Source organism: Orcinus orca, chromosome 17, assembly GCF_937001465.1.
Source record: "Orcinus orca chromosome 17, mOrcOrc1.1, whole genome shotgun sequence".
NCBI classification, from domain to species: Eukaryota; Metazoa; Chordata; class Mammalia; order Artiodactyla; family Delphinidae; genus Orcinus; species Orcinus orca.
The window spans coordinates 53,407,115-53,430,298 of record NC_064575.1 but is presented as its reverse complement, the minus strand read 5'-3'; the positions used below and the strand labels follow the sequence as shown (position 1 = coordinate 53,430,298).

Sequence of the window (23,184 nt, the reverse complement as noted above, 5' to 3'; positions counted from 1 at the left end):
TTGTTTAAAATGCTGTTTCTTTAAATTCTCCAACATTTAGAAGTCGTTGGAGTTCTGGAGTGGGTGGAAGTGGAGGAGGATCCTCTGGTAGGTCGTCAGCTGGAGCTCGAGATTCTCGCCGACAGACTCGAGTAATTCGGACGGGACGGGATCGAGGATCTGGGCTTTTGGGCAGTCAACCCCAGCCAGTTATTCCAGCATCTGTGATTCCAGAGGAGCTGATTTCACAGGTATGGATCTTGTAGAACAATTAACGTAAGATAGCAGGACAGGGTGAGGTTTAACTAAATATAGCAGGCTGTAGTCATGATTTATATCATGAACTGTGAAATACTGGTTTTCTGTATTGATCCTAGGAAGCTGATTTTAATAAAGAAGTTATGAAAAAGATAATTAGCATAGTACTCTATTTTTTATTTCAGGCCCAAGTCGTTTTACAAGGCAAATCCAGAAGTGTCATTATTCGAGAACTTCAGCGAACAAATCTTGATGTAAACCTTGCTGTAAATAATTTACTTAGCCGGGATGATGAAGATGGAGATGATGGGGATGATACAGCCAGTGAATCTTATTTGCCTGGAGGTTGGTTGATCACCATCATGGTTTTCTCATCTCTGAAGGGAGAGATTTTTTTTTGACTGGGGAATGGAATTTTAAAGTGCAATAGATTTGCTGACTGTTCTTTCCAAGGTGGTAGATATTTCTCACTGTAGTGTTTGATTTGATGGTAAAATTCTCTTTAAGGGAAAATGTTTTTGCTCAGTGGACTTGTGTTTGGTCCTATAAAGACATGGATGTATGTGCATGTCTTTATCACTGGCTGATAGATGACTGGAATGTTGTATTTTGATGCCCTTATTACTGAATATGGAATAACTGAACTGCATTTAGATTTTGACTTTCTGTGATGTCACAAGAATCTTCAATAGTGATCTTTTTTTCTTGTGGTAATTTAGTAGTTAGCCCAAGCAACAATCATGCAATTGATGTTCCTTAAAATCTGTGTTAATAACGTTAACTTTATTTCCTAGGTAGTTACTGTTTTTCTTCTCAGGTTATGTCAGTAGTCAGTCCCTGATTTTAATGTTTTAATTTTCAGGGATTTTTCAATGGTCTGCAGATTTTTTTCTCTATATCTGCTTCATTTATGTTTGTTTCTGTTTATAGAGGATCTTATGTCTCTTCTTGATGCTGACATTCATTCTGCCCACCCAAGTGTCATTATTGATGCAGATGCCATGTTTTCTGAAGACATTAGCTATTTTGGTTACCCTTCTTTTCGTCGTTCGTCACTTTCCAGGCTAGGCTCATCTCGAGGTAATTTTGCATTTATTTCTTTGTGATTGTTGGCTGACTCTATGGAGAGATAGTGGTAGAATTCATTGTATTTGAACTTTTAATATTACAGTAGACGAAATCATTACTTGATAGTGTTTTTGGATGCTTTGGCATTAAAATAGTTACTTTTGAGTTTGAAGAGCCACACTAGAACTTTAGAGATGATCTTATCAACATAGTAGCATATATGTAAAGGGTTACAACTTACCTAACTGTATTTTTAATTAGGAATATGGATTCTGAAGTAAAAGCAGAATTCTGCTTTACGGTGACATGCAGCATTCAGATAACAAGTCTCTTTAGTTTATTTGATTAAAATAAAGTGATTATTTTGTTCATTTTAAACCCTGGTTAGATGGAAGAGTGAAATATGAAAAAACTTATTAGAATGAGATTGATCAATAGTAAATATATAGAAATGCTTATTATACTAAAATGATATTTTCAGAAGTTTGAAATCTTGAAAAGGTATAGTACACAGTAGAGTTTAGAAAGAAGATTTTGAAATCATACAAATATAAACCTTTCTCTGTGTATGTTGATGTGGATTTAGCTTGCATTTTAACTTTTGTAAAGTCAGTATTTTTACTTTCCAGAATGTAAAACTGCTTGATTGAAGTAACAGGCAAGAATCAGATATATTATTTACTTATCATTAGTAAACTGGAAAGGATGCTGTTTTATATTAAGACCTTACTGCAAATACCTAGTACTTGAAAGCAGTTTTAAAATAACAGACTTACGATGATCTTTTAGTGTACTGAACCTATTATGTAATGGCTTAAAAATTTTTTAAAAATAAGTGCATATTTTACTGCCTAAAATGCATCAAGTATTGCATTTAAGATATTCAATATCTAACACAAAACTCCTTCTAAATTTCTCCCTTTTGCTTTTCCTTAGGTCATTCTATGTGGGCATCTGTTTTACTTTGAACCATATGAAATTGGTGGTACTTGACCATGTTAGATCTGCATGGATGGCAGTTTTATATGGTTCAACTTAATATTGTTTTTAATCCTTACTATCCAAGTCTTGGAAAGTTTATTTTGGTTGCCTATTTAAAAAATAATATGTGAGCAAGCTGAAAAAAACTGGTTTTAAAAAGTTTGTAGGCCAGTTTCATGGGAAGCATTTTTGTAAAGTAATCTTTCTATAAAGATTCTCAAAAGAAAAATTCTGTCTAGTTTCTCAGAAATTTTAAGACTTTTCCATAAAAATCCAGCCTGTAAAATTACTCTAAACAAGGGCTTGGATTATCAGAAGTTTTATAGTTAATGGATTTTTATTTTACCCTTTTCAAGATTTGGTTGTTTTTTTTTTTTTTAATCTGTATGTGTAGACTCTCTAACAAATACTCTTTTTTGGTTTATGTATCTAACGTGTTAAAATTTTAATTTATGAATATTTTCTAATAAATTTAAGTTACGGTAAACATTTTTAATGAAAGCCAAAAATTTAAAACTCCATTTAAAAAATCCAAAATCCAGTTTAAAATAAAGCAGTTCTGCTCTAAAAGCATATAGTTGGAATTCAGAAAAGTCTGCCTCTACATAGTGCTTAAAAATACTAGTTTATAATTTTCATACATTCACTTGAAAGAGTTAATGTTTTGAATGTTGCATGTCAAGCTTATTAGATATACATTTACATTAAGTTCTTGTGAGTGGATAAACTGCTGTTAGTTGCATCCTGAAGGGTCTTTACTAGAGAGTGGCTTACTTTTATCCCACTGGTGTGACCCAATTGCATACCAGTTCTCCTTCTTCCCTTAGAGAGAGACTCTGAGCTGTTGCGTGAACGTGAATCCGTTTTACGTTTACGTGAACGAAGGTGGCTTGATGGAGCCTCATTTGATAATGAAAGGGGCTCTACCAGCAAGGAAGGAGAGCCAAACTTGGATAAGAAGAATACACCTGTTCAAAGTCCAGTGTCTCTAGGAGAAGATTTGCAGTGGTGGCCTGATAAGGTATTTGAAAAGAAACCCCACCCATCCTTTCCATTTTAACTGAATTCCTGGCACTCCCCTCCGCCCCCCCAAAAAGGTTTCTGTTTTATTTCAGATTTTCGTACTGTCATTTAAAATGCAGAGATAGGAATTCCCTGGCCGTCCAGTGGTTAGGACTCTATGCTTCCACTGCAGGGGTCATGGGTTCGATCCGTGGTCAGGGAACTAAGATCCTGCATGCTGCATGGCGCGGTCAGAAAATAAAAAATAAAAATAAAATGCAGACATAAAGTGATATTTTTGTTTTGTTTTAAATATAAGTAGATCATCTTTATTTGACAGTACAGGAGTCGTTTTAAGGAGATGTGTTCAGTGGTGCTATTTCTTTTTCTACTTGATGAAGTAAATCAGAGAAATAAGGATGGTAGTTCCAGATAATATATCAGCATTCTGTTTCAAGATTTCTTTTCTGGTGGTAATTATACCAGTAACGAATGGTATATTTCTTGATAGGAATTTGTTTTGTACTGTCAAGAGTACCCCATTTTCTGCAGGGCAGGTTTCTGGTCATTGTTACAAGCATGCATGTCAGGGCAAGATTAGGGATCTGTGTTTCTTTGATTTTAGCTTTCCCGTTTGATGGCAGTGAATTCTGACAGGCCCTTTGCTCTAAAAGCTGTGGGAGACAAAGCAGGCTGAACAGGAATGGACTGGGGGAATTATGCTCTGCATCCTGAGTGGTAGTACAATGACTAGCTTCTAGAAAGCATGCAGGATTTAAGTTGATTTGTATCTGTAAAAATCCATCACTGCTACAAGTGAAACAGAGTTGACACATTCTTTTATTTTACTTTTATTTTTATTGGGGTGTAATTGATTTACAGTATTGTGTTAGTTTCAGGTGTACAGCAAAGTGAATCTGTTATACAAATACATATATCCACTCTTTTTTAGATTCTTTTCCCATATAGACATAGTCTATTGATGGTGTGTAGGTTTCACTGTCTTAAGTGATTGGTAATTTATCTTCAAAGGCTCCTGTAGGAAGCCATGGGTTTTTCACCTGTTTTTTGGAGTGCCTGTTTCTTATTTCCAGAGCCAGTTGGATAGGAACTTTTCTAAAGTAGAAGTAAAAGAAGATAAGAACTTGAAGGTTATCTCTAGCAGATAAGGAGATTCTGATGTAGATTTCTTTTCTTTCTTTGAAGTTGAATTTGGGATATTAAAGGAAAAATATTATTTAGTGTTCTGAATTTGTTTATATTTCATAGTTATTGTGACTCTTGATGTAGTTCATTTATTTTCCTCTGTATTCAGCTCATGTGGAAAGCTTGAATGCAAGAAGGAACATGAATTTCAATCAGCCTCTTTGTAAGCAAAAGGTTATTCTGTTTTCTTTGGCAGCTGACAGACTTTCCCTGAATTGCATTCTCTTACTTATTTCCATAAAACTAGAAATGTTCCAGTTTCTACTTTTACTTCATATGGTAGAAGGTGATTTAAACCATTGGGCTTTTTCTTTTTCATTTCTTTTTTTTTCCCTACATTGTTCTTTGTTTCCTGTTTCTCTTGCCTTGATCATGCTAGAGCTGTGTCTATGTCATATTGGCAGGAAGTAATAGAGGACTCATTAATCTTGTTTTAATAGTGCCATTGCATACATATTAGTGTAGGCTTCTTTGTCACACATCTGAAAGTGTTTTGAACAGTATGAGTTTAGCAAGCTTTTTCCCTGGCCAGTGTACCCTCTGTTAGAGTTAGCCGGTCTTTGTTGGCCTTTACTGATAGGCATGGTTTTGGGTATAGCTTGTTTTCAGAGACAGTTACTAAATGCATCGTAAAATCTTGACACTGTACAGGTCTTACTTACTTAGTGTGTTATTTCCTTCGTTTGTTTAGACATTGAATGAAGGAGAAATAGCAGTGTGTGCAACAAAGTATATCCTACCTATACCTTTTTTTTCCTATTAACGAAAAACCTAATCTAAAATGTCACTGAAGAACTACTTTTTATTAGCTTGTGATTGAAATTTCAGTTCAGGGAAAGAAAACAGCATAAACCTAATTAAGCTGTTAAGCATTATCCCAGTTATCAACAAACCACTAGATGATTGTTTTGCAAGGCTGAATGCTACAGTCAGAAAGAGAATGCAGAGAGTTGTTAAAGGGAAAAAAGACCTTGCTTTTAGAACAGTGTGCAAAATGATCATACAGGGGCATAGGATACATTCCACATGAAGAAACAGGCACTATGTGGGGCCTTCTTAGTCCTCCAGAATTGGGGGTGGTGATCCCTGAGGAGGAGAAAAGGGTTTTGGGGCAAACTTGATAGGAGATGGAGAGGTAGGTGGAGAGAGCAGGGAGGTATAGGGCGTCAGCACGCACTGTTTGGAGGTAGTCTCTCTGTCTCTTTTGCTTTCTCGCTCTCTCCCTTTTTTTTTTTGTTTTTTGTTTTTTTTGGGGGGTGGGGCGGTGGGAAGAGGGTGTCCCAGCTTAATTTCAGAAATGACCTAAATTGTAAGATTGGTTAGTATCCATGGTATTTTTCATTCTTCCTTTTGTTAGAGTGCCTGAGAAATTCCACTGTTAAATTATCTGGAATAATTTTGACTTTCCCACCACCTATTTAGAGGAACAGCTACTTCTTCAAAATTTCACCATTTTCCAGGCTAATAAAGCTCCCTTAATGGTGGAATGAATGTTCTCTTTAAGCCTTTACAGTATAATCTTAAATTGAAAATATTTGAGGTAACCTTAAACTTTATTTCCATAAACTATTTTGATTTAAATGTCAAAACTAGTATAAAAGCATAATTGGTAACCCTTGTGCACTGTTGGTGGGAATGTACATTGGTTCAGCCACTATGGAAAACAGTAGGGAGGGTCTTTAAAAAATTAAAAACAGAGCTACTGTATGATTTAGCAATTCCACTTCTGGGTATTTATCTGAAGAAAATGAAAACACTAACTCCAAATACATTTACCCCCATGTCTATTGCAGCATTGTTTACAATAGCCAAGATATGGAAGCAACCTAAGCATCCATCAGTGGATGGGGACACACATGCACACGTGATTGAGTAGCCTTGGTTAAATGCATATTGTGTGTTAGGCCTTTTGTTCAGGTGTTAGGGTGAGAGTTTTGTAGAAAGGCAGAACAATGATGTTAATACTTTGGTGTTAAGTACCATAATGGAATTAGGTATAAGAGGCTTTGGGGAATCACAGGAGGCCAGAGTGATTACTAAGAGTTACTTTGATGGGAAGGTGCAATCTTTCAATTAGGCAGTTATCTAACATGGCTCCATTTTCACTTCTCAGTCATTTTTGGAATTTACTTTTCTCAGATTAGAAATTTAGTTCTGTGTTGCTGAATGTCTACATTTATGTTGTAACTATATATATATGTGTGTATGTGTATATATATATATACACACATACATACATATATATACCAACCTACTTCCAACAAGAATCTAAAGTGACTGATAAGAGAATAAAAAATGCAGCCACAATAGTATCAAAGACTGTTAAAAGTAAGAATGCAAAGGTAAGAGCTAAGTAGTAAATGCTGAAGGGAAAGGGCCGAGAAAACTTACACGGAAATCCATACTAAGTAAATCTGAAGTTGAACATAAAAACTTCTGCTTTGTGCCCTGTAACAAAACAAACCCTTTCAGATTAGAAAATGCACACATCCTTTATTTCCAGTAAGCTCCCAGAGAAGAATTTGACAAAAGTTGTTTGGTGGGTGATGAAGAAACGAAACTGATTCAGCAAGTCAGTATTGTTAATTTACAGTTGTATCACTTACTGTTCTGGATCTATTTTCATATAGTTTAGGGAAAATAAGAAAATTTATTCTCCACCAGCCTTTTGAATTGTAGAGTTGTGTGTTATTCTCAAGTTTCTTTGAATGATGTTGAGAGGAAATAGTCCCATGACGTTTGGCTCCTTAAATTATTTGAAGCAGCCATCACTGTTGGGACCAGTTGATCAAATTTGTTGGTCATTCTGCTTCGCCTTCGAGGTTCTAGAAGTGGAAGTTGGGTGAGGAAGGTCTTTTTTTTTTTTAAATCGACATATGGAAGCTTCCAGGAAGTATCTGTTAAAAGTTGGCTAGGTGTGTCACAAATGTACTTTAATAATGAAGTAAGAGCAAAAGGAGAAGAGGTCATAAAGAGGAAGAGAAGCCAGGCATAAGGAGAAAATGGAAACCTAGATAGGTAAGGAGAAGTGAAGTGTGAATAAGGACAGTTAACAAATTGTGCCATGTAACCTGTAGTTGTATAGCATCCATTTCAGCCATAATACACAGCACATTGCAGTTAGAATTGGTACTTAATGGGAAAACTAGTATTTGCTGATAGTAGGAAAATTTAAAAAAAGAAAACCAAGGTTTGTAGGGAGAAATTTAGGAATAATAAGACCAATTTTTTAAAAAATGTAAGTCACTAGATGAAATTAATAGGAGTTCATGTTGCTATGCTGAATGACCTTTTTCTTTTTCTTTTAAAGCTTTGACTTTTTAAGGTAATTTTTATCATATTTTTGACATTTTCCATCTGTCTTTAGGGAGGGATTCCTCATTTGGTTGATCTTTAATGTTCAGACAGTTGCAAATTTATTGATTAGATTCAGCTTCTAAAGGATTCGTTTTGTTTAAAAAAAAAAAATAGAGCTACAAACTACTGATCTTAACGGAAATGTGCATATCCACCTTTTCCAGTTGGATTGAAGCAGGGCCCAACTTGCTCAGAAGCAGCCATTAGTATTTCATCAAAACGATAAAAGCCTTGTCTTCTATGATATTATGAAGTGTGTGAGCTAAAATACTGTTTCTTTGTGTGTATTTGATGGCTTTGTATTTCTCCACCTACTGATCTAAATCAGGCAAGAGACAATAGGTGATTTTTCCATCATCTTCCTTTGGTTGGTGGTTTTGCCATCTCTCCACATTTGTCCATAATGGATTTTCAGGGCCTTCAGGGTTCACTTAGCTCATTCAGGACTAATGAGCTGGGGAACATTGGTCCATCCTTGAAGGATATAGGCAAGTCAGTTCTGAGAGTGCCTCACACACCATGCTGTGGCTATAGGGATGAATTGTTTAGGATTGTACTGCTCTGGCAGAGTTTTTACTCAAAAAGTTTGAGTTGAGATGAATTTGTTCCTTCAGTTGTCAGTGTGCTCCTACTATGTGCCAAGCACTAGGCTGGCCTGTGGGAATGTAGAGGTGAATTCGTTATGGACCTTCCCATAGGCAACTCATTGGGGAAGACAGACATTCACATACAATGAAATGTGTTCACAGTATGACCAGTGCTAGACTGAAGGTGTGAATACGGTATTTATAGGGGCTCAGAGTGGGGAATGACTAACACCACCTGAGAGATGTGGCAAAGACTTCACAGAGGAGATGACATTTAAGCAGCATTTTTAAGGTCAAGTAGGCATTAACCAAGATGCAGAGGCATTCCAAACACGTCAAGTATGGGCCTAGAGTCAGGAAAGGTCAGGGTGTGTTTGCGGAGCAGTGAGAAATTCAGAATTGCTGCTCTGTGGTGGGAGAAGGAGAAGAGCAGGGTGGAGAAGACCAGAGAGCCCTAGACGACTTGCCAAAGAGTTAGGATGTTGTTCTGCCAGCAAAGTTCTTAGAGAAATGACATGATGAGATTGGTGGGGTTTGGTTTTGTATATTTTTAGGGAGACGAGTACTATTGGCACAGTGGGAGAAAGATAGGAATAGTAAAAATCTAGAGTCAGTTAAGAGACTGCTAGAATTGTTGTAGAAGGGAATTGTGAGGCTCTCAACCAAAGCAATGACAGGGAGGATGGATGAAGGGAAGAATGTTCGAGGAAGTTGAGACAAAGTATAGCATTGGTTTGCTAGTCACCATCTGGTTAAGAGAAGAGGAAGAGTTGAAGAGAGGGCCCAGGTTCCCTTGTTGCCCTCCTGTTACTGGGTGGGTGGTAGATGTCATTCATGGAGACAGGGACTACAGGGGACATGTAGCTTTGGAGGAGACGATGAATTCATTTTGGTGATGGTAGGGTGCTTTTCAGACATCCAGGCAGTTAATCTGCAGGTTAGTCTGCAGATAGAAGATTTACATGTTTAAAAGCGTGGCGCCCCAGTGGATACAGTCACTTAGGCTGAGGGTGGAACATCATTTGAATAAACGGACAAGGACAGAATCTGGGTCAGGGAGTACGTGGTGGTACAAGGAAGGTGGAAAAATTACTGTAGTCATGAAGATAGGAGGAAGACCAGTAGAGAGTAGTGACCTGTGAACAAGGGAGAGGAGAGGTTCTAGAACTGGTGATGAACAGGGTCCAATGGTTCAAAGAGTTTGAAGAGAGAAGATGGATTGGTTCAATGCACGGGGCATCGATAAGGCTGTTGCAAGAGCAGGCGTGGCTGTCAGTGCGAGCCGGTGAGGTGAGACGGACGCCGGGTGACAGTTCACTTCTCCGGGCCTAAGACTGAAGGGCAGGCGGGTTTGGACGGTTGTGGAGGTAATGAGAGAGGGTTGTGTCCACTGTGTGTGGTGAGCTGTCCTTAGATAGTAGAGAGGAACACTTCTTTCTCTGAGAAGGGGAGGGGGAGGGGAGAATGGTGTTTTTTCATTAAGTAAGTCTGGATGGAGATGGAAATACTCAGGAAGCTTGTGCCTTTTGGGTGAGTAGGAGATGAAGTCAGGGCAGCAGAGTAACCAGAGTTGAATTTGACCACATATTTGTGCCAGGTGCTTTAATATATGTTACTTTATTTGGTTTTTACCGCCCCCCTCCCCATCGTGTTATTATTATACCCATTTTAGAAGTGAAGAAATGGGTTCAGAGAAGTTACATAACTTATCTGAAGTTACCTACTTAATAAGTGTTGGATCCAGGTTTTGGACTCAACTTGGTCTGATTCTATCATCTCTTTAACCAAAGGGTCGAGAAGGAAGTGTGAGGTAGAAATGTTAAGATTTGATGCAGCAGCCCTGGAGAAAGTACACGGTGTGTTTTTCAGATACCCATGGTGAAGGGAAGAGTAGAATTGCTAAGTTGGAAAATTTCAAGTTTGGTCTCTTTCCCATCCCTCCATAGATGTGACTTGAAAATAGAGCTGATTGGCACTGGTAAAATAGAAGATTAAAATTAGTGTTCTTCAGTATCTATAGTTACTGGAAGTTACTGTATAGTTTAGATTATAACAGAAAATGAACAGAGATACTGACTAAACCTATTGATTTGTCTGCTTCTAAGTGAAAGATTGAAACTATCAATGACATGTTATAATAAATGAATATCTATAGCTTCCCACTGCATCAGAAACAAGTTAAATGAAGTCTTGTAAACTAATAATACATCAGCGCCATTTATTGGTTTGGGGACCATTTTAATTAATAATAAATGCCCAAAATATAGAACTTTAACCAAAGACTTGTCCATTTTAAAGCAAAATGGGGATTGAAGGGGCTTAAAATTCCTGTTGTTTCTAACAGAAGTCCCTGAAGAACATATACCAAAGTGTTTGAGAACTTCATCCAAACCTACTTTAAAGCATTATGTGCAATTAAGTTGTTGTGACATAATTACATTGCATAATTGTTGGGTCCGTTTTCTTGAGCTTATAATGTACCTGGAAAATAAACCTCTTGGGGGGAAAAAAAGTTCATACTGATTATTGGAGAAAGACTATATATGCAAGCAAGATCTTATTTTAAAGAGGTAACTTGAAACTCCAAGAAAGCACTTGATGTTTTAATTGTAGTTTTATAGAAAGTATTAATGCTTTTATGTATTTCAGAAATTTCGTATGTTAAATGGAAATTGTTTTAAATGTGTAAATATTTGAGTTTATGTAAGCATGTATGTACTGTGCTAAAAGTCACTTGTGTTGGGCTTCCCTGGTGGCACAGTGGTTGAGAGTCCGCCTGCTGATGCAGGGGACACAGGTTCATGCCCCGGGCCGGGAAGATCCCACATGCCGCGGAGGGGCTGGGCCTGTGAGCCATGACCGCTGAGCCTGCGCGTCCGGAGCCTGTGCTCCGCAACGGGAGAGGCCACGACAGTGAGAGGCCTGCGTACCGCAAAAAAAAAAAAAAAAAGTCACTTGTGTTTTGGTTTGTGTGTAATATTAATATGCAACTTTTGGTTTAAAATTTTTTCTTAAACAATTAGTGGCTTACATTTTAAAAAAGAAAAATCAACAGCATGAAACTGCAAAAAAAAAAAAAATTAGTGTTCTTTCTATACAGCTCTGAGGCATAACCTGTTGTTATTATAAGTCTTGACAGGCTTCACAGACTATAGCTGAGCACCATAACCCATCTGACCAAATAAGATTGGAATTTGACAGAAACCTAAAAAGACGCCATTAGTTTAGCATACTCTGGAGCCAGAACATCAAAGAGAGCAGAGAAGTTTTGCAGTGGCAAAAATACAACGTAAAATCTGTTATTGGCAAGCTTTGCTGTGAGATTTCTGGTCATTTTGGTCTTATGTTAAAAAAATTATCACTTTATCATTTATATTATTAATTTATTGTCTGCACTTTTTATAATTTAATTGCGTTCCGACTCATTGCATGTGCATTGCTTTAAAACTAAATGAACTTTTACCCTAAAAAACAACACAGACACTTGTTTCAGCAGCTTGGAATAGCCTACAGGGAAGGAATCTTGTGTTGATACTCGACTTTCCCCACTTCAACTCCTTAGTCTGTTTTTTCTTCATTTATTCAACACGTTTATTGAGCATCTACTCTGTTCACTGTTCTAAGAACAGGGGATACAGTGGTGAACAAGACAAAGCTTATATTTGAGTGAAGTAGACTATAAATGAGTAAATACGTCAAGTAAATATGTCAAGTTGTGAAGTGCTGTGAACTAAAGAAAGCAGAGTCAGGAGATGGAATATTAGAGTGCTGATTTTGTAGATAGTGCAGTCAGGGAAGGTCTCATTTGAGCAGACTTGATTGAGGAGAGGGAGTGAGTCACCTGAGAAACAAGGCAAGAGAATGACAAGGACATGGTGGGATACTGGCAGGAGCAGGAAAAAGGCCAATATGACTGGAGGAGAGTGAGTTCGGAGGCACGGGGGCGGGGGTGGGGCACCCAGGCCACTTAAAGGAGGGCATTGCGGGCTGTGCTGGAGACTTTGCTAAAGCGGTTTGTGTGTTCACATAATTAATCGAAATTTGATGTAGTAATTAATGTGATGTATCCGAATCTTTAGGTTTGGCAGTTGTTATATTTATACCACTGTGTTATTTCCATTTTACAGGATGGAACAAAATTCATCTGTATTGGGGCTCTGTATTCTGAGCTTTTGGCTGTCAGCAGTAAAGGAGAACTTTATCAGTGGAAGTGGAGTGAATCTGAGCCTTACAGAAATGCACAGGTATTTCATTATATTAAATCTTCCTTTAAATAGCTCTTCAAATCAGCATACAAAATGGTAATCACTTTTCTTATGCTTTCAAAGAATCCTTCCTTACATCATCCACGAGCAACATTTTTGGGGCTAACCAATGAAAAGATAGTTCTCCTGTCTGCAAATAGCATAAGAGCAACTGTAGCTACAGAAAATAACAAGGTATGACACACTGTGAAAAACATTTCTTAAATTCTTGATTTTCTTCCTCTCCCTGCCCCTTTTCCATCTTTTTATTTCTATCTAACTAGATCTGCAAATAACAAAGTGTCTCAAGCCTTAGTACAGTAATCCAATGTATAATCTTTTTATTGCTGGTTTATCTCTGTATTATAATTCCTTTTCAGAGATAGCTTTCTACTTTAAGGGAAGGAAAAATATTCACGCTAAGTCCTGGCAAAAGAGGAGATATTGAAGAACTACAGTAGATAGATTGAGGAAGTATGGATATTATATCTCAGATTATCAGTGTGACTTTAGAGTCACTAAATTCGTTTAAAAATTGTTGGAGCAGATACGGACTTTCAATTAATGCCTTAGAGATGGCTTTAGACATTTATTTCAATAACTAGTATTTTGATTGACTTGCGTGAAGAAAGTATTTTAGTTTCTAGTCTTATTAAGGACCTTTTCTGAATTACTTTTTTTTCTAGCCTTTAGAATTCCAGTCCAGAGTGTAGGTATTCCTTACCCTCGTTTTGACCACAATCCTTTTGAAAAGATTACTTGTTTTTATTTAATCCTCTGGTGTTTTATCTTTAGGTTGCTACATGGGTAGATGAAACTTTAAGTTCTGTGGCTTCTAAATTAGAGCACACCGCACAGACTTACTCAGAACTTCAAGGAGAACGGATTGTTTCTTTACATTGCTGTGCCCTTTATACCTGCGCACAGCTAGAGAACAATTTATATTGGTGGTGAGTATCACAGAGGGGGGTATTTCATATCAGTGGATGCTTTTATGTACACAGATAGGTGCTTTGAGTAGTGGAATACCAATAGAGAAGGTCAGTTGAAAGATAATGCTTTAGACTCACAGAAAACAAACATATGGTTACCAAAGGGGAAAGGGGGTAGGGGAGAGAGAAACTAGGAGTCTGGGATTGGCAGATAGAAACTGCTCTATAGAAAATAGACACACAACAAGGTCCTACTGTATAGCACAGAGAACTATATACAATATCCTGTAATAAACCATAATGGTAAAGAATATGAAAAAGAATATTATGTATAGAATATGAAAAAGAATATATATATATTTTGACCACAATCCTTTTGAAAAGATTACTTGTTTTTATTTATATTTTATATGTGTATATATATTCTTTTTCATATTCTATATATAGAATATACATCTAATATTCGTATATATTTCACATTTTATATATATATATATATATATATATATATATATATATAAAAAATGTAATATAATAACTGAATCACTTTGGTGTATACCAGAAACTAACACATCATTGTAAATCAACTATACTTCAATTAAAAAAAAAAAAGCTAATGCTTTATAGAGAGGGAAATTTTCACTTTGGAGCAAAGTAACATTGGAAAAAACCCTTAAGATAAAGAAAAGCTTATAAAAATAATACATACTTAGTGACTATAATTATGAAATTTTTAAAAGGTATAAAGTAGAAACAAAAATCACCTATAATCCTACAACCCAAATGTAACTACTATTAACATTTTGGGAGTATTTTATTAATCTTTTTTTTTTTCCTATATATAAACGTGTACTTTGCTTTTATTTAATTAGAAACTTAGAGTGTTTTTCATACTTTTTTCATTTAACAGCTACATAAAATATAATTTTAAAGGTTATTAAAGTATGTCATTGTATGAATATTCTGTGCCTCATTTAATTATTCCTTTAATGTTTGAAAGGGGCTTCAAATGTATTTTCTGTTGTGTTTTAGGGAATTATCAGCAACTTTGCATTGGCAGAAGTAATGTATAGGGGAATTTACTAATGAAACAGAATTATTTGGAAGTAAATATCAAATGATGAATTTCCTGTGACTTTTAATCCTAAATGTTTAATAAAAGTGGACCCAGTTATGTATTGTAAACCTGTGATCAAGTTATGATTATTAATAAGTTACACATGCTAATATTATACTGAGGCAAAAATATTAGAGAAGGAATATACAAGTAATACTTAAATATAATGTGTATAATTTCAGATTTATTTAATGGGCTTCTTCGCCGCTTATTTGTCCAATTTTTGCTTTTCCTTTTCAGGGGTGTAGTCCCTTTTAGTCAAAGGAAAAAAATGTTAGAGAAAGCTAGAGCAAAAAACAAAAAGCCCAAATCTAGTGCTGGTATTTCTTCAATGCCGAACATCACTGTTGGTACCCAGGTAAGTGGTTAGAATTAAGTCTGTCCTGAGACTTCTCTGGTGGTCTTCCTTGGGTAAGTCTCCACGCTCCTAATGCAGGGGGCCCCAGATTTGATCCCTGGTCGGGGAACTAGATCCCACATGCATGCCCGCCACTAAGAGTTCATACGCTGCAACTAAGAAGTCCGCGTACCTCAACTAAGAAGTCTGCATACTGCAGGCAAAATAAATAAATACATATTAAAAAAAAAAAAGAATTAAGTCTGTCCTAAGGGACATTGTTGCTCATCAAAATCATTTCTTCCCCTGTAATTAATTCCCCTGTAGGCAGTTTTATAAATGAATGTCATTTGAAGGACCTGGTTCCAGTAGTATGTATGTGCCACATCACTTTTCACTCAATAGCTGAGTAACATAGATTCTGCCCTGATGTCAGCTGGTTTTCCTGTGGGACAGGAATCTCAGATTAGCCTGGTTTTAAGAATCATTTAGTACTTAAATGTAGAGTTTAAAAATGTAGAGTCTGGAGCCCCTTGCCTGAATTATTCTTTCAGTTGGTTGGTGGTAGGACACAGGCTTCCTTATGTGTCACAAACATCCCAGATGATTCTTATGACCAAGCAGTTTGAAAGATACTGCTCTCTGGCAATATTGTCAGCATGAGGCAGGAGTCTTCATCAAATCCTCGTGTTTCTACTAGTTTCTGAGATGGTTTTAGCCTCTTATATATATATCTTATGGAATGTGATTTTCTAGTACCCCAGTGGTTCTCAAAGTGTGGTCCAAGGACTCCTGCTGGCTTCTCAGCCCTTTCGGGGGATCTGAGAGTCCTTCTTTTTCCAGTTACCTATCTGTGTAAGGCTGAGTTGTCGTCATATACTTTAGCTAAAGTAACATATTACAGCAAATTGAATGCAGGAGCATACATGGGACTCCAGCTGTCTTCCATTAAATTAGACATTAAGAGATTTGCAAAAATGTAAACAATGCCACTTTTCTTGCTGATTTTTTAAAAAATGTAGTTATTTTTATAAATTATATTAACATGGGGTTTATTAATATTAAATATTTAAAATTTTCAGTTTTAATTACTAATACATTAAATACCAACTATATATGACCCACATAAACAAAAGATTTGGGGATTCTTGGTAATATTTAAAAAGGGGAGATGGTCCTGAGACCAAAAGAGTCTGAACACTACCGTTATACTTCTAATTCATTAGATTCTGTTAGAAATTTATCTTCGGGTTAAAAGTCGATATTTATATTCATTATAGCAAGTGCTGCAATGAGTGTTTAAGGACTTTATAATCCCTAATGCTTAGACAAGTGTTGGGTTTTGTGATGTAACATGGCACTAATTTCCTCATCTAGCACTTTTTTTTCAATTCAGCTTTTTCTCATCACTGTAAGGTGGTATCATGTTTACATTACCTATGTCTTAAAAAGTAATCACTGCTTTAGCTGTTACTTTTCTTCAAAACTCAGCTTATGTACTTCTTATTTTTGTTTGGGACTCCCATTTGTTTTGGTCCTATTCGTGGTTGTCTTGTTCTGACTCCTTTGTTGGCCTTCCAAGTAGGAAGTTTTCAGCAATTACCCATTATTTTGAATATTGTTGTTTAGTCTTCATTATTTACATCAGTTGGTTTGGACAGATCTCTCTTTTCTAGGAGCTCCCTTTTTCTTATTCAGTTCACATACTGATTTCTCATGTTTTCAAAGTTCCTTATTTATTAGACTCACATATTAGCAGAATATCCTGGCAGATGCCTTATTAGCATGTAGGATGACATTACTATAGACAGGGAGGGTAGAAAAATCCTTTAAAGATGCACTGAAGAAAAGTTTTAAGCAATAGCTTGGCACTAAATTGGTGAAAAATAGCAGCATATTCCAATACTTTGGTATAGAATAAGATTTTGTTTTAAAGTGTAGAAAACTGGAGGTTTAAGATAGTCATGGCCACATAATGGGGAAATCGTTCATATGTTAACATCAGAAAGAATGGTCGATCAGTTAAGAGTTTGCAGCCGCACCTGCACTCACAGATCATAATTGTGGAGAGTAGTATGTTTAGCAAATACTCATTTCATGTCTTCTTATATGCTGGATATACACCTCCTTGTCTCTAAGGTGCATTTATTTTTATAAGAAGGTGTTAATGGATAACTTCTAATATATCTTGCCACATTTCTTTGACAATTATAGCCTTCTTTCTTGTTGATCCTCTTTCAGTATTTAAGCTTTCACCAGTATTTTCCAAAAATTTATGGATGAAACCTCTCTTTAAGTCAACCTAAGCAGGACATACCCTTTTCAAGAAGTCGGCTCTTCTGAACTATTCATTCTATGCCACAGAGCTATATTTAGTGACACACAACTATTCTTTGACAGAACTCCTGCTCTGTGTCAGTATTTCCAGTTCCTGTACTTCTCAAATGTACCACCTTCTTAAGACTGTGTGACTTATATTTAATTATAAATTGACAAAAAACATGATCATCATATAGTCCACTGTCAAATATAACATAATCGTTAGTCACTGGATGACTGAACAGAAAGTAAGATTGGGCTGCTTTAGAATCAAAAGAGATTTCCAGAAATAATGTTCATACCTTATTTTGAGTTACTGTTGGTGCATTTGGCAGTGTCACCTTAGAGGTTATTGGTTTTAGAGTATGACCTAGGGGTGCTCCATGGCAGTGAAGATTTATAGGTTATTCACTGCTGAACTCAGTTAACTTCTAACACTAATGTCTACATATTCTTTTTCTAATTTAAGAGAAAACTTATATTATTCAGTGAAAATTCTGGCTTGTAGGAAACAACAGTCTTCTGAGGGAAACAAGTAGCGGTAGAGTTGAAGTTATGGAGCCTATATATAGCATCATGAATTAAGGAAGAAAATAATTTCAAATTATAAGAAACAGATAAAAAAATGTAATTGTTTTGTTCACATTTCACTTTTTAAATAATAACCTTTTTAGTTTCTTCTCTGCTATTTCTCTTCTGTGTCCTTGTGGCAGAATGGTCAGGTTATTTGCTGCATGAAATTTTAAAGTTCATTTTTAGCAAATGTGCCAATTATTCCTGCTCCATAATTTGGGAACACGTAACTCCTCTAGTTTGTTTTAAAATTGTCATCTTGATGGTGATTTTTCTTTTGTTTGCTAGGTATGCCTAAGAAATAATCCTCTCTATCATGCTGGAGCAGTTGCATTTTCAATTAGTGCTGGGATTCCTAAAGTTGGTGTCTTAATGGAGTCAGTTTGGAATATGAATGATAGCTGTAGGTTTCAGCTTAGATCTCCTGAGAGCTTGAAAAGCATGGACAAAGCTAGCAAAACTACTGAAGCTAAGTAAGTACTATGCCCTAACTAATCTTGATTTAACATCAGTTTCTAGTTTGCTCTGTATGTGAAGGGGGGTACCAAGGAGACTTAGAGGTGTACAGTGACTTAGACAAGTGTTAACGTGAGGGGGTCTTATTAAGATCCCCATGAATTTTCAAAGGAATTGGTAAAATTTACTGTTTGCAAATTGGTTAATATTTGTATATTATAGTTATTCTTAATGTTTGGTGGCCAGAATGGCAGTGTAGGGTTCTCTTTTGATGTCTTTGTTTGTCATTAGAGTTCATCCTTGGAAGGTGTTGTATAGCAGTGATAATATGTTCAGCCATACTGTCTTAGGCAGACTTTTTCCTCCTCTCTCCATGTATAATCATCTTAATTTCTACCAAACATCTTGCCTGCATCTTGATCATTGAAAGGGTTTTACAGGTTAATGTGCTTGGGGAGGGAAATTCTATAAAGGATTTGTAAACTTTTGGGTTGGGGGGGATATGTGAACAGAAATACCACTGAATTGTGTATAACCCACATTCTGGGGCTGGCTTACTGTTTGGGAGCCAGGTACACAGATCTTAACACCTGTACTTTTAGAAGCATCTACTCATCTTTATGATTTGGTTGTTTGGTACATGATCTTAAACACTTTAGTAAAGTTTCAAAATTACTTTTTTTTTTAATGTTGTAAAAATACATGAGCATTATAGAAACGTGGAAGAGTAATATAATATCACATTCCAGAAATAGCATTTTAAATATTTTGGTATACTATTTTCTTTTATTCTAAATTATACAAGCATTGAAAAGAAATGATTGGGACTGTACTATACATATAGATTTTTAAAGTTTCGAAATTTTTTGCTCAAATTAATGTAATGATTGTACAAGGATTACTGTTAAAATAAGTTTAAAGATATTCTTTTATAAACCAAAGCTACTGTAATTTATGCCTAATTAAGTTTTTTGCTTATTTTGTGCTTTGTGCTCTCTGTCTTGTTTTTATTTTTTAAATTTATTTATTTTTTTGTTTTAGAATATGTTTATTCAATTAAATGGATTTATAATACTTTATATTAAAGTGCAAGACACGGTGTGGATATTTTCCAAGCACATGAATTTCAGCTGGCACTAGATTTATAAGGAACCCGTGTAAGAGAAAAAGGTTTTTTAGAATCCTCTTCCTTATCTAGCCCATATTAGCTGATCGAATTGAGCATTCTTAATACCAGACTCTAGACACTTGCTTTTTAAAGGCTTACTTCATTGCAGGCAAAGGCATAAGTGAAAATACCACATTGCCATCTCCCCTAAACTCCCACGTTTTATCCCAGGGTAGGTCATACTCTTGGTCTGGGTGTTTAGCACGATGGTGGAGATGCTTGTTGATGGCTAGTGATACATGACTTCTCTTAGGTCATAAGTTGATCCTTGCTTGGCAGCTCTCTTCCTTTGCTTCTTCAAAGGGAGAAACCAAAGTGTTGAGTAGGATGTGACATGCCATCTTTTTTTTTTTAACGTCTTTATTGGAGTATAATTGCCTTACAGTGGCGTGTTAGTTTCTGCTGTATAACAAAGTGAATCAGCTATACATATACATATATCCCCATATCCCCTCCCTCTTGCGTCTCCCTCCCACCCTCCTTATCCCACCCCTCTAGGTGGTCACAAGGCACCGAGCTGATCTCCCTGTGCTATGCGGCTGCTTCCCACTAGCTATCTACCTTACGTTTGGTAGTGTATAGATGTCCATGCCTCTCTCTCACTTCGTCCCAGCTTACCCTTCCCCTCCCCATATCCTCAAGTCCATTCTCTAGTAGGTCTGTGTCTTTATTCCCATCTTGCCCCTAGATTCTTCATGATCATTTTTTTTTCTTTTTTTAGATTCCATATATTGTCTTGTTTTTAAAAATAGGTGGATAGACTTTCCCTCTATTTGCATTGATTGTTTTTATCCTAGAAATAAAAGTAGCAAAATACATTTTCATTGTTTATGAAACTTTGTAAAGAGCATTTGAAATCTTTTTGATGTGCACAAATAGAAAACGAGATTAAAATAGGATGTGGTATTTATATCCTGTGATTTATTAAGTTTTTCAGAACCTTCCTTGAAATTTGCCTTCTTTATTAATAAACTTGGTAAAAGAGCTAAGTGAAATTAAATGTTAAGAAGATAATCATTTTCATGTCAGTAGACTCTTATAGTCATGGAAACGTGCTGACTTTAAGCGTGCTCGTGATGAGTCAGTACTGGCTTGCTTCCACTGTCACAGGATTTGCAGAGCAGCCATGAGTGTTCATGTGTGCTTGTACTGAGAACTTTGCTAAGATGCTGGTAAAAATAACGCTGTTTTTCTATGGACTATTTCTAAACTCAGGTGAAATTCCTGGTGGGGTTAATAGCAGATGAGGGGGTTAAGCTGATAGCCCTGATTATAATATATACCAGCATAATCTATATATAACAAATTTCTGAGTAATACATGACTTTTCTCTCTAAAAATTGACTTCTGCCTTTTAATGAATAAAAATATATTTTTACCATCTGTAGAATATTATGTAGTTGCTATAGTTATCTTCTCGAGTACAGCATTAATGAAATAACTCAAGGAAGAGGGATAGTTTATTAATACTATAATTTCTCATTTCAGTTATAGCAGGTGATTATTCTTGGACCATCTGGTGGTAAAGTTTTGTAAGCCATTGCAAGGAGAGTTCCTTCTTTGAACTCTAGGAAATTAATGATATAGTAGACTTTTTATTTATTTGCCTTTATCATCTTTTCAGTTAAATTGCAGTGTCCAAGTCAGGATTTACTGAAGTGTGAAACTTGTTTCTCAAGAGGCTTATGATAAAGCTATATTGATAAATTGAGTGTAGCTTTTGTTGTTATTCCTAGATAAGGCTTATCTGAACCATTGTTCCACGTTGTTGATAGCTTCACATAGTATATTTCTTTCCTATTTTAAAACATTAAGAAAAATTTGAAGTATGCAATGTGTATCTTTTTCAGTTTGCATCCTAAAGAATAACCATTTTGTATAAGTTTTTACTATTTCATTCCCTAATGAGAATAAACTTGAGTCTTAAAAATAAGCCATTCGACAGGTTCCTAATATGTCATTTTCCTAATTATAAGGAGAATCTTATTTCTAATTGCAGGCCTGAAAGTAAGCAGGAACCTGTGAAAACAGAAATGGGTCCTCCACCATCTCCAGCATCCACGTGTAGTGATGCATCCTCCATTGCCAGCAGTGCATCAATGCCGTATAGTAAGTTTTATGTGTAGTACACATTGGTCAAAGTAAGATCCCAGGCAGAGAGCTGTGTTCAGTTTGTTTCTGATTTGAGGCAACTCAGACCATTTTTAATATCTTTTAATATAAATTGTGTTCCTACTAGTTTGATTTTTTTCAATGTGCAACTTTATTTAAATAGAAAAACAGTATTTACAGTGTTGAGTATTCTTGTTGTTTTTGCGAGTTATAATTTGCTGCAATATGTAAAGTGCATTGCAGTAATAGAAGGAAATAATTGCCCCTCTAGAATATCTGCCTACCTTTGTTGGGACTATTATTGTAGATTGGTTATGGCTTGGTCACAACTTTCGCTCAGAATTTGTAGAATTTAAAAACCTAGATTTACTACTGCACCTTGGATTTAAAGAATTTTTTTTAAAAAAGCTTTCCAAAGTACATTTATTTTCTAGTTTTAATTGCTTTGTACTTGAGGAAATTGAAAGTTTTTAATAGTCATGTGCTAGTTTTAAGAACAGCCCAACAGATCCTCCTTCTTAAACATGGGTCCGATAGCCCTAATTTTGAGGGTCCAGAATAAGTTTAAAATTTTTAAATACTTCTTTGCAGTTGTTTATAGTAGTGTTAATATTGTTAGGCATTAACGAACATGGATATTTTTCACTATGAATTCATTTAAAGTGGAAGTTAGTTATGAAAGCTCAATTCATAAAGCAGTAGTTCATGAAATTTATTTAGATGTCTCAGTTATGTATCCCTTTACAAATGATCTTTTTTCATATATTTAGATGAAATCTATAAAGTCTCTTTCACATTTTCTTTTTGGTACTTACCATTTTGTTGTTGTCTAAGAACGACGACGGTCCACCCCTGCCCCAAAAGAGGAGGAAAAGGTGAACGAAGAGCAGTGGTCTCTTCGGGAAGTCGTTTTTGTGGAAGATGTTAAGAATGTTCCTGTTGGCAAGGTTTGTTCAGAATGTCTAAGAATTAGTTACTAACTGAACTATAATGGTATTGGTTATCGAAGAACTTACGGTTGGTGAGTGCTCATCAGCCCTTTCCTCAAGGCTGCTTTATTTATCACCTCTAATGATCTCTTTAGTCCCATCCTTTAATCTGATGCACGTATCTCCTTTGTCCCTGACAGATGAACTGAAGATTATTATACCTCTCCTTGAGCATTTATGGTGATATTCTGCTTTTTTTAAAAAGTGTTATTTTGGAATAATTTTAGATTTACAGAAAAGTTGCTAAGAGATAATAACATTACTTTTTGATACAGTCCATTCTTTGGGACTTATACAGTTTTAATGGAGATGATCTTCCATAACATTTAAAAATCTTGCTACTGTCTTTAAGCTTCCACTTTCTCTTCCCTTCTTCCTGGAGAGGGTCTTGCCTCCTAAGAAACCAAGTGAGTAGAGTTCATCAGCTGGAATGCCATTAATTTCACCTTTGTCCTTTCACATTCTTAAAAACAAAATGGAACTATAGCTGTAGAATACC

General features: G+C 35.9%; 1 protein-coding gene across 6 annotated transcripts in view; it reads left to right on the top strand.

Moving 5' to 3' along the window:
* The window catches only part of UBR5 (ubiquitin protein ligase E3 component n-recognin 5), a 142,420-nt gene that overhangs the window by 51,983 nt on the left and 67,253 nt on the right, over nt 1-23,184 (top strand). For 4 of the 6 annotated variants that reach the window (XM_004275328.3, XM_033438166.2, XM_033438167.2 and 1 more), the window contains exons 6-16: nt 41-230; nt 423-582; nt 1,168-1,317; nt 3,096-3,307; nt 12,566-12,682; nt 12,767-12,877; nt 13,478-13,632; nt 14,972-15,089; nt 18,249-18,433; nt 21,584-21,693; nt 22,531-22,643. In XM_004275328.3, the coding sequence (XP_004275376.1) occupies nt 41-230; nt 423-582; nt 1,168-1,317; nt 3,096-3,307; nt 12,566-12,682; nt 12,767-12,877; nt 13,478-13,632; nt 14,972-15,089; nt 18,249-18,433; nt 21,584-21,693; nt 22,531-22,643 (1,621 nt within the window). The remainder of the gene's footprint in view (nt 1-40; nt 231-422; nt 583-1,167; nt 1,318-3,095; nt 3,308-12,565; nt 12,683-12,766; nt 12,878-13,477; nt 13,633-14,971; nt 15,090-18,248; nt 18,434-21,583; nt 21,694-22,530; nt 22,644-23,184) is intronic. The other 2 variants (XM_033438168.2, XM_004275329.4) reach the window with 1 other exon arrangement.